General features: G+C 51.8%; 2 protein-coding genes across 2 annotated transcripts; one reads left to right on the top strand and one right to left on the bottom strand.

The window, feature by feature from the left end:
* Positions 1-136: 136 nt before the first annotated feature.
* ankrd9 (ankyrin repeat domain 9) lies at positions 137-1,520 on the bottom strand. The gene has a single exon (XM_070841909.1). The coding sequence runs from the start codon at positions 1,117-1,119 to the stop codon at positions 289-291; it is 831 nt and encodes a 276-aa protein (XP_070698010.1). The 5' UTR covers positions 1,120-1,520; the 3' UTR covers positions 137-288.
* A 2,780-nt stretch (positions 1,521-4,300) lies between these two features.
* On the top strand, positions 4,301-11,047 carry rcor1 (REST corepressor 1). The gene is made up of 13 exons (XM_070841908.1): positions 4,301-4,876; positions 4,973-5,032; positions 5,677-5,757; positions 5,833-5,885; positions 6,040-6,201; positions 6,397-6,515; positions 7,557-7,635; positions 8,252-8,302; positions 9,277-9,423; positions 9,955-10,032; positions 10,125-10,182; positions 10,305-10,543; positions 10,792-11,047. Exons 1-13 carry the CDS (start codon positions 4,687-4,689, stop codon positions 10,834-10,836), a joined length of 1,362 nt encoding a protein of 453 aa, XP_070698009.1. The 5' UTR covers positions 4,301-4,686; the 3' UTR covers positions 10,837-11,047.
* Positions 11,048-11,102: the final 55 nt, after the last annotated feature.

Below are 11,102 nucleotides of genomic sequence, written 5' to 3'. Positions count from 1 at the left end.
TCTTTACAACAACTTTACAACAATTTTAAGATAATATTTAAATCAATTTACAACTTTTACATTAAACATTAAAACTTCAAAATAACTTTAAAACATCATTGAAACAAACAAAGTAATTAAAATAGCGAAAAAACAACGTTAAACAGTTACAGCAGCAGCTCATGTTATTCCTTCACTTATCAATGAAATTATCAATGAAATGCTGATCAATGAAAACAGTCCTGTTATTTACATCATCAATACAGCATCCAATTGAAGCAGTCTGTGTCACCATGGTGACAGATGATGTCACAGCCAGCCATGCGGCAGGAGGAAGGCGGGCAGCGTGGCGATCTGGTCGGGGCCGGACCGTGCCAAACACCTGAGCGCCTGCAGCAGCAAGGGGGGCGGGGCCAGGCCGCACAGCCAACTGAACACTTCATTTCCCAGCAGGCTTTGCCAACGCTGTGGCTCATCCTGCAGGCGGCGCAGCACAGGCGGTCCTGGTAGGAACAGCAGCAAGAAGTCGAGGCAGCGCTGTGCGTGGCGTCGCTCAGCAGCGCCGGAGGAGATGAGCCGCTGCAGCGCAGCGTCGAGTCCATCAGGCTGTGCACCGCCAGCCAGCAGCAGCAGCAGACAGTCTGGCCGCGACAGCTCCACCGCCAGCTGCACTGCCGTCTTTCCTGAGTCTGCCATGTGCGAGCAGCCGCCGCAGCGGTCCAGATAGTCCTGCCACTCGCTCTGCGTGTCGCAGGCCTTCAGAGCCTCCGCCATCATGCTGAGGATTGGCACGCGGTCATAGCGCACCGCCACAGACAGGTGCGGCGCGCCGACACATTCGCGGCAGCAGAAGTTGCAGGGCGGCGCTCTGAGCGCGCTCACTGAGTACCTGCCGAGCAGGTAGCGCGCATAATCCTGGTGGTCGTGCACGAGTGCGTACAGCAGTGCCTCAGATGGCAGGAAAGCTCGTGGGTGCCCACCGTCCCAGCAGAACACCTCCATGTGGCGCATGTCCTCCAGCAGCCAGACCGGCAGCCTATCCCGCACGGCACAGTAGAAGGAGAACGCTGTCCGCTCGCACTGATGGCGGGACGGACACACGGATGGACTGTCCACCTGAGAGGACAGCAGCCAGGGCATGACCGCACGGCACGTGTCCCAGATTAGGGTCGTAGTCTGGGTCCAGAAGAGACTTGGGACCTGGTCCCAAAGGTGCCCTGGTCTGACGGACTCTTTGTCCAGGTTGGAAGGACTCTGTGTTCTGGTCGGAAGGACTCAGTGTCCTGGTCGGAGGGACTCAAGTGTCCTGGTCGGAGGGACTCAAGTGTTCTGGTCGGAAGGACTCAAGTGTCCTGGTCGGAGGGACTCAGTGTCCTGGTTGGAAGGACTCAGTGTCCTGGTCTGAGGGACTCAGTGTCCTGGTCTGAGGGACTCAGTGTCCTGGTCAGAAGGACTCAGTGTCCTGGTCTGAGGGACTCTGTGTCCTGGTTGGAGGGACTCAGGGATCCAGCTGGAACCCTTCAAGCTGGTCTAATTGTGGTTCAGACCGACTCTCCCTCAGTCAAACCTCCGTCCTTTGCTGCTGCTCTCTTTTATAGACTGCCCCCCCCCCTCCCCTGCCCGTTCAGCTCCATGTGTGGACGTTTGTTTTGAGGCGGCGGATCGAGTGTCCGACATGGTGAACATGACGACCTGAGACAGCAGCAGTTACATAACGACTCATAGTGCTTATACACTGATCAAAATCTTAAGACCGGGGGAAAAATGACAAGAATTCGCAGTTGGCACTGCTGTATCCTAAGCAGGTTGTAAGTAGAGCTTCAAAATGCAAAAAGAAGAAACAGGCTGTTCGTCAGCTGATCAAAAGTTTAAGACCATGGCCTTAAAATATCAAAATCTGCACAAACATTCATGTCATTTTCATTCGGGCATTCACACTGTCATGACCTCCTGATGGCAAAGGCAAAAAGGCTTTCTGTCTTTGACTGTGGCAGGATTGTTGAGCTGCACAAGCAAGGCCTCTCGCAACACGCCATCACTGCAGAGGTTGGACGCAGTAAAACAGTCATTTTAAATTTCTTAAAAGACCCTGAGGGTTATGGGACAAAAAAGTCAAGTGGTACCTGCGCTGAGCCTGAGGATCCGACGGGCTGTCCGTGAAGACACAGGCCGAGCCTCGACCCAAATTAAGGCCGTTACTGATGCTGACTGCAGCCCAATAACCTTAAGACAGCGTCTGCGAGAGAAGAGCTTAAAGAACAAAAGCCGTCTTCAAAGGCCACGTCTCCTCCCACGCCACTAACTTGCCTGTTTGGACTTTGCAAGGGAGCACCAAACATGGGACATTGAAAGGTGGAAGAAAAAATGTAACCTGGACTGTCCTGATGGCTTCCAACGTTACTAGCATACGCGGCACAGTGGAGGAGGCTCCATCGTGATCTGGGGTGCTTCTTCCTTCAGTGGACCAATGGAGCTTCAGGTTGTGCAGGGGTGTCAAACGGCGGGTGGCTATGTGGAGATGCTGCAGCGGGCATCCCTCTTGACCGAGGGCCCTCGCCTGTGAGGTAACTGGGTCTTTCATCAGGACAACGCTGCAGTTCACAACGGCCGCCTGATGAAGGACTTCTTCCAGGACAATAACGTTTCTTTTGGACCATCCTGCGTGTTCCCCTGGTCTAAATCTCATTGAGAACGTTGAGGGATGGATGGTGAGCGGACGTCTGTTCCAGACCATGGATGCCCTTCGTGAAGCCATCTTCACCTCCTGGAAACACTCACATCAACAAGGACGGTGGGGCTGCTCACTACGAGTCCTCCTTTAATAAAAGAAGTCTAAGTCTCCTCTCACACTTTCACTTCTGTTGTGGGGTTTTTAAGGCCTTGGTCTTAAACTTTTGATCAGCTGACGAACAGCCTGTTTCTTCTTTTTGCATTTTGAAGCTCTACTTACAACCTGCTTACGATGTGTGTGTGTTCAGGTGTGTGTGTTAAGGTGTGTGTGTTCAGGTGTGTGTGTGTGTTCAATTGTGTATGTTCAGGTGTGTGTGTGTGTGTTCAGGTGTGTGTGTGTGTGTGTTAAGGTGTGTGTGTGTGTTCAGGTGTGTGTGTGTGTTCAAGTGTGTATGTTCAGGTGTGTGTGTGTGTGTGTTCAGGTGTGTGTGTGTTAAGGTGTGTGTGTGTGTGTTCAGGTGTGTGTGTGTTCAAGTGTGTGTGTGTTCAGGTGTGTGTGTGTGTGTTAAGGTGTGTGTTCATGTGTGCGTGTGTTCAGGTGTGTGTGTTGTGTTCAGGTATGTGTGTGTGTGTGTGTGTGTGTGTGTGTGTGTGTTCGGGTGTGTGTGTGTTCAAGTGTGTATGTTCAGGTGTGTGTGTGTGTGTGTGTGTGTGTGTGTGTGTTGTGTTCAGGTGTGTGTGTGTGTGTGTGTGTGTGTGTGTGTGTGTTGTGTTCAGGTGTGTGTGTGTGTGTGTGTGTGTTTACAGGTGTCTTCTTCCTCCTCCTCCTCTTCCTCTCTCCTCCTCCTCCTCTCTCATCTTCCTCTCTCCTCCTCCTCCTCTTTCCTCCTCCTCTTCCTGTGTTTTCCTCTTCCTCCTCCTCCTCTCTCTCTCTCCTCCTCCTCCTTGCTCTCCTCCCCCTCCTCCTCCTCCTCCTCCTCCTCTCTCTCTCATCCTCCTCCTCCTCCTCCTCTCTCTTCCTCTCTCCTCCTCCTCCTCTCTCATCTTCCTCTCTCCTCCTCCTACTCTTTCCTCCTCCTCTTCCTGTGTTTTCCTCTTCCTCCTCCTCCTCTTCCTGTGTTTTCCTCTTCCTCCTCCTCCTCTCTCTCTCTCCTCCTCCTCCTCGCTCTCCTCCCCCTCCTCCTCCTCGCTCTCCTCCCCCTCCTCCTCCTCTCTCTCCTCCTCCTCCTCCTCCTCCTCTCTCTCTCTCCTCCTCCTCCTCGCTCTCCTCCCCCTCCTCCTCCTCCTCTCTCTCTCCTCCTCCTCCTCCTCTCTCTCCTCCTCCAGCAGCAGGTTTACAGACGTAAACACACTCAAATTAAAAACAAAGAGACCTGGATGACATCACACAGGACTGACGGTCCATGCTGACGTCACACAGGACACAGGGTCCTTTAAAGCGAGCTGATGTGATTGGAAGCAGAGATCACACTGATCAGGGCTCTGATGATCGATAATCTGTCTCTGGTGTTAATGTGTTCACTGTTGATGAAGGTTTGATTATTTCATGTTTTAATGTGTGACCACACACTCCTCCTCCTCCTCCTCCTCCTCTTCCTTCTCCTCCTCCTCCCCCTCCTCCCCCCCTGTGTGATCGATCAGTCTCGGACTGTTTGGTCCCTGATCGGGTTTCTGTGTGTTGTGATCGGTACTTCCGGTCTCTGGGGGGTCTCTGTCGGTGCCGGTCCGGTTCCTTCTGGTTGTTCCGTAACTTTCGGGCTCGGTGTGCCGCGGCAGCAGCTCCGGTCTCGGGTGACTGTTGGCATCTTTCTGCCGGAGCTCGTTTAGCTCCAGTTAGCTTTCATCACGCAGGTCTGTTCCTCCTCCGAGTGTCCGTTTCAGCCCGGAACCTCCCGCCGCCCCCCGGACTCAACGCTTAGCTTAGCCCCCAGGGTAGTCAGCCGGCCCGATACTCTTAGCAGGGCAGCTAAGCTAACTAGCTAACTATTAGCCTGAGTTAGCGGCTAACAGTTAGCCCGAGTTGCCTCCGTGCTCGTGATGCCTGCGATGCTGGAAAGAAACCCGGAGGCTCCGGGGAAGCGGAGGGGCAGAGCCCCGGCGGGCAGCGGCAGCAGCGGCCCCGGAGCAGCAGCTAACCCCGGCGGTAAGAGTTTGTCCGGTAATGGAACCAGCACCAACAGCTGCTGGGAAGAGGGAAGTTCAGGCTCCAGCAGCGACGAGGAGCATGGTGGGTAGCCTCGGTCACTGCACTACAGCCGAGTACTGCTGAGTACTAGTTCAGAATACTACTACTGAGGACTACTGTGTGTCCGTGTGTGTTCAGGCGGAGGTGGGATGCGCGTTGGACCGCAATATCAGGCCGTGGTTCCGGAGTTTGACCCGGGTAAGACTCTAAACACGGCTCGGTAGGCTGGGTGGTAGCCTCGAACAACACGAGCATTGAAATACTAGTTAACAGTCCTTAAGTAACTGGTTAAGTCCGTAACTAAGTAGTTATCAGACCTCTGTAACTGATTTATTCAAGTGTTGTGTGAGTGTTAGAGTAATATTATGTTGGATCCAAACAAACCCTTTAAAACACCAAAGTATCACAAACTACCAGACTGAGGCAGCAGCAGAGCAGCAGCTCTAAAATCCCTGTTTTAGTGAATGTAGTCTGGTGTGTGTGCTGTTTGTGGTTAAACCAAAAGGATCTTCCAGGTCTCTCTCTGTAGGGATCCTTTCCATGATGCTGTCACACACTTAGAATAACACTCTGAGCCTGTCAGTGGATCAGACAAGCTCTTTTAGTGGACCTACTGTGATCAGGTGCAGTTGTCCCAAAGGATCACGTTGCAGCCATTGCAGCCCGTTTGGTGGCTGCTGGCTGAGGTGATCTACTGGACCAGTTCCAACACTTTTACTACCTACCAGTCACTCACACACCAGGATGTGGACACAGAGGATCATGGGTAGAAACAGTGGAATGACCCTTTAAAGCTGTTGTACTGGCGGACTGTGTTATTAAGATGATGTGTATGTTGTCAGAGGCAGCCCGGGCGGCCCAGCTCAGGGAAAACCTGGGGATGTTGGTGTGGATCCCCAGCAGCCGTCTGAACCAGACTCAGTGTAAGAAACAGCACGTTTAACACCGAGCGGACAGAGGCTGCCGGCAACCATGGTGACAGTCTGTTTGTGTTTCAGTGGACGAGTACGTGTCCATCGCCAAGGAGAAACACGGATACAACATGGAGCAGGTACACGTCTGTCTGTCCCCCTGAGAGAGACAGACAGGCAGGTCAGATAGAGAGACATCTGTCTCTCCCACCTGTCTCTACATTTCTCTCTCTCTCTCTCACCTGTCTTTCTCTGTCACCTGTCTCTCTCACCTGTCTCTCTACCTGTCTCCAGGCTCTGGGGATGCTCTTCTGGCACAAACATAACGTAGAGAAATCTCTGGCTGATCTTCCAAACTTCACTCCGTTTCCTGATGAGTGGACGGTGGAGGACCGAGTCCTGTTCGAACAGGCCTTCAGCTTCCACGGCAAGAGCTTCCACCGCATCCAGCAGATGGTACGAAACAGTGCAGACACAGTGGGGGGCCAGTGCAGACACAGAGTGGGGCCAGTGCAGACACAGTGGGGGGCCAGTGCAGACACAGAGTGGGACCAGTGCAGACACACAGTGGGACCAGTGCAGACACACAGTGGGGCCAGTGCAGACACACAGTGGGGCCAGTGCAGACTTTCTTTGTCTTTCTGTCCATAGTTACCTGATAAGTCGATGGCCAGTCTGGTCCGGTTTTATTACTCCTGGAAGAAGAGTCGCAGTAAAACAAGTCTGATGGACCGACAGACTCGAAAGCACAAGAGAGAGCGAGATGACAGGTGAGCTGCAAGCAGGTTACAGGTAACCCTACAGGTAACACTGCAGGTAATCCTGCAGGTAATCCTACAAGTAACACTGCAGGTAATCCTACAGGTAACACTGCAGGTAATCCTGCAGGTAACACTGCAGGTAATCCTACAGGTAACACTGAAGGTAATCCTACAAGTAATCCTGCAGGTAATACTGCAGGTAATCCTACAAGTAATCCTGCAGGTAATACTGCAGGTAATCCTACAAGTAATCCTGCAGGTAATCCTACAGGTAACACTGCAGGTAATCCTACAAGTAATCCTGCAGGTAATCCTACAGGTAACACTGCAGGTAATCCTACAGGTAACACTGCAGGTAATCCTACAAGTAATCCTGCAGGTAATCCTACAGGTAACACTGCAGGTAATCCTACAAGTAATCCTGCAGGTAATCCTACAGGTAACACTGCAGGTAATCCTACAGGTAACACTGCAGGTAATCCTACAAGTAATCCTGCAGGTAATCCTACAGGTAACACTGCAGGTAATCCTACAAGTAATCCTGCAGGTAATCCTACAGGTAACACTGCAGGTAATCCTACAGGTAATCTGCTGTGGTGAACGTTATGCTGCCTCCAACATCATCCAACATGACCGGTTTGGTGGAGGGTCAGTGATGGTCTGGGGAGGCTTTTCCCTTTGTGCAGTGGGCCCTGGTTCCTTCTGGTTCCTCCTGGAGCCCAGACGTTGTCTGGAGTGCAGACAGACACGTGGGGGCCAAACACACCACTGATCCACATTATGAGCTGCCTGTGCTTTCAGTTTTTCACTCAGATCTTCGGTGGTTTTGGTTTTTGGCTGGTACGTTGTTTTGTACAGTAACGACTCTGATCCTGAATCTTTGGTTCATGATCCCATGTGTGATTGTTGTGGAGCAGCGTGTTACTGACTGTGCAGGTAAGATGAGTGATGACATGTCCAGGTGTGCCCCCCCACAGGTGAACTCAGGTGTGAACAGCGTGTGATGTTACTGCTGAAATCTGATTCTGAGACTGATTGAAACTGTTTCAGTGACGATGACGCCGAAGATGGAAACATGAATCCTCCAAGCGACTCCGAGCTCGACCCAAAGAAGGACAGCAAGAAGGAGGTGAACGACTTTACTGACTGTTTACTGTTTACTGACTGATTACTGACTGTTTACTGGCTGATTGCTGACTGTTTACTGGCTGATTGCTGACTGTTTACTGGCTGATTACTGACTGTTTACTGGCTGATTACTGGCTGTTTACTGGCTTATTGCTGGCTGATTACTGACTGTTTACTGACTGATTACTGGCTGTTTACTGGCTGATTGCTGACTGATTGCTGACTGTTTACTGGCTGATTACTGTTTACTGTTTGATTACTGACTGTTTACTGGCTGATTACTGACTGTTTGCTGACTTATTGCTGGCTGATTACTGACTGTTTACTGACTGATTACTGGCTGTTTACTGGCTGATTACTGACTGTTTACTGGCTGATTACTTACTGTTTACTGACTGTTACTGGCTGTTTACTGGCTGATTACTGACTGGTTACTGACTGTTTACTGGCTGATTACTGGCTGATTGTTGACTGTTTACTGGCTGATTACTGACTGGTTACTGGCTGTTTACTGGCTGATTACTGACTGGTTACTGGCTGTTTACTGGCTGATTACTGACTGGTTACTGGCTGATTACTGATTGCTGTTTACTGTTTTTTTACTGACTGGTTCTTAGGTGAGTTCTGGATTGGAGACATCAGAGTCTAAACCTGTTTCTGGACTAAAGGTAACAACACCTGTACTCGTCTGTCTCCCTTTAGCTGACCCGTCTGTCTCTTTCTCCCTGTGGCTGACCTGTCTGTCTCTCTCGGTAGCTGACCTGCCTGTCTCTCTCCCTGTGGCTGACCTGTCTCTCTCCCTCTCTCTCTCTCCCTGTAGCTGACCTGTCTCTCTCTCTCTCTCTCTCTCTCTCTCTCTCTCTCTCTCTCTCTCTCTCTCTCTCTCTCCCTCCCTGTGGCTGACCTGTCTCTCTCTCTCCCTGTAGCTGACCTGTCTCCCCCTCTCCCTGTAGCTGACCTGTCTCTCCCTCTCTCTCTCTCCCTCCCTGTAGCTGACCTGTCTCTCTCTCTCCCTGTAGCTGACCTGTCTCTCCCTCTCTCTCTCTCTCTCTCTCTCTCCCTGTGGCTGACCTGTCTCTCTCCCTCTCTCTCTCTCCCTGTAGCTGACCTGTCTCTCTCTCTCTCTCTCTCTCTCTCTCTCCCTCCCTGTGGCTGACCTGTCTCTCTCTCTCCCTGAAGCTGACCTGTCTCCCTCTCTCCCTGTAGCTGACCTGTCTCTCCCTCTCTCTCTCTCTCTCTCCCTCCCTGTAGCTGACCTGTCTCTCTCTCTCCCTGTAGCTGACCTGTCTCTCCCTCTCTCTCTCTCTCTCTCTCCCTGTGGCTGACCTGTCTCTCCCTCTCTCTCTCTCTCTCCCTCCCTGTAGCTGACCTGTCTCTCTCTCCCTGTGGCTGACCTGTCTCTCTCTCTCTCTCTCTCTCTCTCTCTCCCTCTCCCTGTAGCTGACCTGTCTCTCTCTCTCTCTCTCTCCCTGTAGCTGACCTGTCCCTCCCTCTCTCTCTCTCTCTCTCTCTCCCTGTGGCTGACCTGTCTCTCTCTCTCCCTGTGGCTGACCTGTCTCCCTCTCTCCCTGTAGCTGACCTGTCTCTCCCTCTCTCTCTCTCCCCCTCCCTGTGGCTGACCTGTCTCTCTCTCTCCCTGTAGCCAGGTGGGAAGGCGTCCCAGCGGCTGAGGAAACGCCCCCCCAGAGGAATGTTTCTGAATCAGCAGGACGTCGTTTTGCTCTCGTCTTCGTCTCCTCAGGGACTCATCAGGCAGCTCGACAGTCAGCTGGTGTCCATCAAGAGACAGGTCTGTACCTGTCTGTCTGTACGATCATCTGTCTGTCTGATCATCTGTCTGTCTGACCTCCTGTCTGTCAGTCTCTCTGACCACCTGTCTGTCAGTCTGACCTCCTGTCTGTCTGTCTGACCTCCTGTCTGTCTCTCTGACCTCCTGTCTGTCAGTCTGACCTCCTGTCTGTCTGTCTGATCACCTGTCTTCCTGATCACCTGTCTGTCAGTGTGACCTCCTGTCTGTCTGTCTGATCACCTGTCTCTCTGACCACCTGTCTGTCTCTCTGACCACCTGTCTGTCTCTCTGACCTCCTGTCTGTCTCTCTGACCACCTGTCTGTCTGTATGTCTGACCTCCTGTCTGTCTCTCTGACCTCCTGTCTGTCAGTGTGACCTCCTGTCTGTCTGTCTGATCACCTGTCTCTCTGACCTCCTGTCTGTCTGTCTGATCACCTGTCTTTCTGATCACCTGTCTGTCAGTGTGACCTCCTGTCTGTCTGTCTGATCACCTGTCTGTCTGACCACCTGACTCTCTCTCTCTGTTTCAGATTCAGACCATCAAACAGTCTAACAGCGCTCTGAAGGACAAAATCAGCTCAGGAGTCGACGAGTTCAGACAACCAGAGGTAACCGTGGCAACGCAGCATCACACGACAACGCAGCATCACACGACAACGCAGCATCACACGACAACCGTCTGTCGATGTTTTTGTTTCAGGTGAATCAGAAATTTAACACTCGTTGGACCACAGAGGAACAGCTGCTCGCCGTACAAGGTAACACCTGAGTTACCTGTAACCAGGTGGACCGAGACGAACACACCTGGACTACCTAAACTTTGATTACTTTAATTAGCGATTGGTCGGTGACTCTCTTCCTCTCATCCAATGAAACGCAGCCATCAGGAAGTATGGGCGGGACTTCCAGGCGATCTCCGATGTGATTGGTAACAAGTCGGTGGTTCAGGTGAAGAACTTCCTGGTGAACTACAGACGGAGGTTTAATCTGGATGAGGTCCTTCTGGAGTGGGAGGCTGAACACGGGATGGAGGGGGGACATGGAGGAGTCGGAGAGGACGACAAGATGGAGGTGTGTCCTGCCGAGGAGGAGGAGGAGGAGGTCAAGGAAACAAAAGAGGTGAGAAGTTTTGATGCTCACTTCAGATCTCAGCATTCCCTGTGTCTGCAGTGGTCAGGTGCTTTTGTTGTAATGATGTGGTGACTTCTACCTGCGAGTCATGTGATGTCTAGGATCATCCTCTCTGTAGGGAACATGAGATGTTTTATCAGGATGAAGGTTCAGGTCAGAGTTAACTAGTCAGAGTTAACTAGTCAGAGTTAACTAGTCAGAGTTAACATCTCTCTTGTTTCCCGTCTCTGCTGCAGGACTCGTCCTCTCCGGTGGACTCCCAGAAGCCTCTGGCCTCCTGAGACCCCCCACCAACCCTGGTTTTATGATGTCATCCATTTATATTTCTGAGGGTGTTTGTTGGATTCTGATTGGTCAGGTCTAAGGTTTGTGTCTGTCATCACTGCTCTCTGGACCAATCAGAAATCAGACCTTGCCTGTCAGTCAGAGTGGGTGGGACCTGTTTTGGTTTCTCAGGTTTCAGTTTGAATAAAGTTTCACATTTGAATCGTTTACTCTTCTTTCTGTGTGTGTGTGGGTGGGGTAGGGAGGGGGGGGATACTGAAGC

Source organism: Pempheris klunzingeri, chromosome 13, assembly GCF_042242105.1.
Source record: "Pempheris klunzingeri isolate RE-2024b chromosome 13, fPemKlu1.hap1, whole genome shotgun sequence".
Classification (NCBI taxonomy): domain Eukaryota; kingdom Metazoa; phylum Chordata; class Actinopteri; order Acropomatiformes; family Pempheridae; genus Pempheris; species Pempheris klunzingeri.
Note: the sequence above shows the minus strand (reverse complement) of the source record. Positions and strands in the feature narration are given on the sequence as shown.

Bases quoted from the DNA above. Each gene is read 5' to 3' on its own strand.
- ankrd9 (XM_070841909.1), bottom strand. From the start codon at position 1,119: ATGCCCTGGCTGCTGTCCTCTCAGGTGGACAGTCCATCCGTGTGTCCG.
- rcor1 (XM_070841908.1), top strand. From the start codon at position 4,687: ATGCCTGCGATGCTGGAAAGAAACCCGGAGGCTCCGGGGAAGCGGAGG. The intron at 5,033-5,676 runs GTAAGACTCTAA...GTATGTTGTCAG, and splicing joins GGTTCCGGAGTTTGACCCGG to AGGCAGCCCGGGCGGCCCAG. The intron at 10,183-10,304 runs GTAACACCTGAG...AATGAAACGCAG, and splicing joins ACAGCTGCTCGCCGTACAAG to CCATCAGGAAGTATGGGCGG.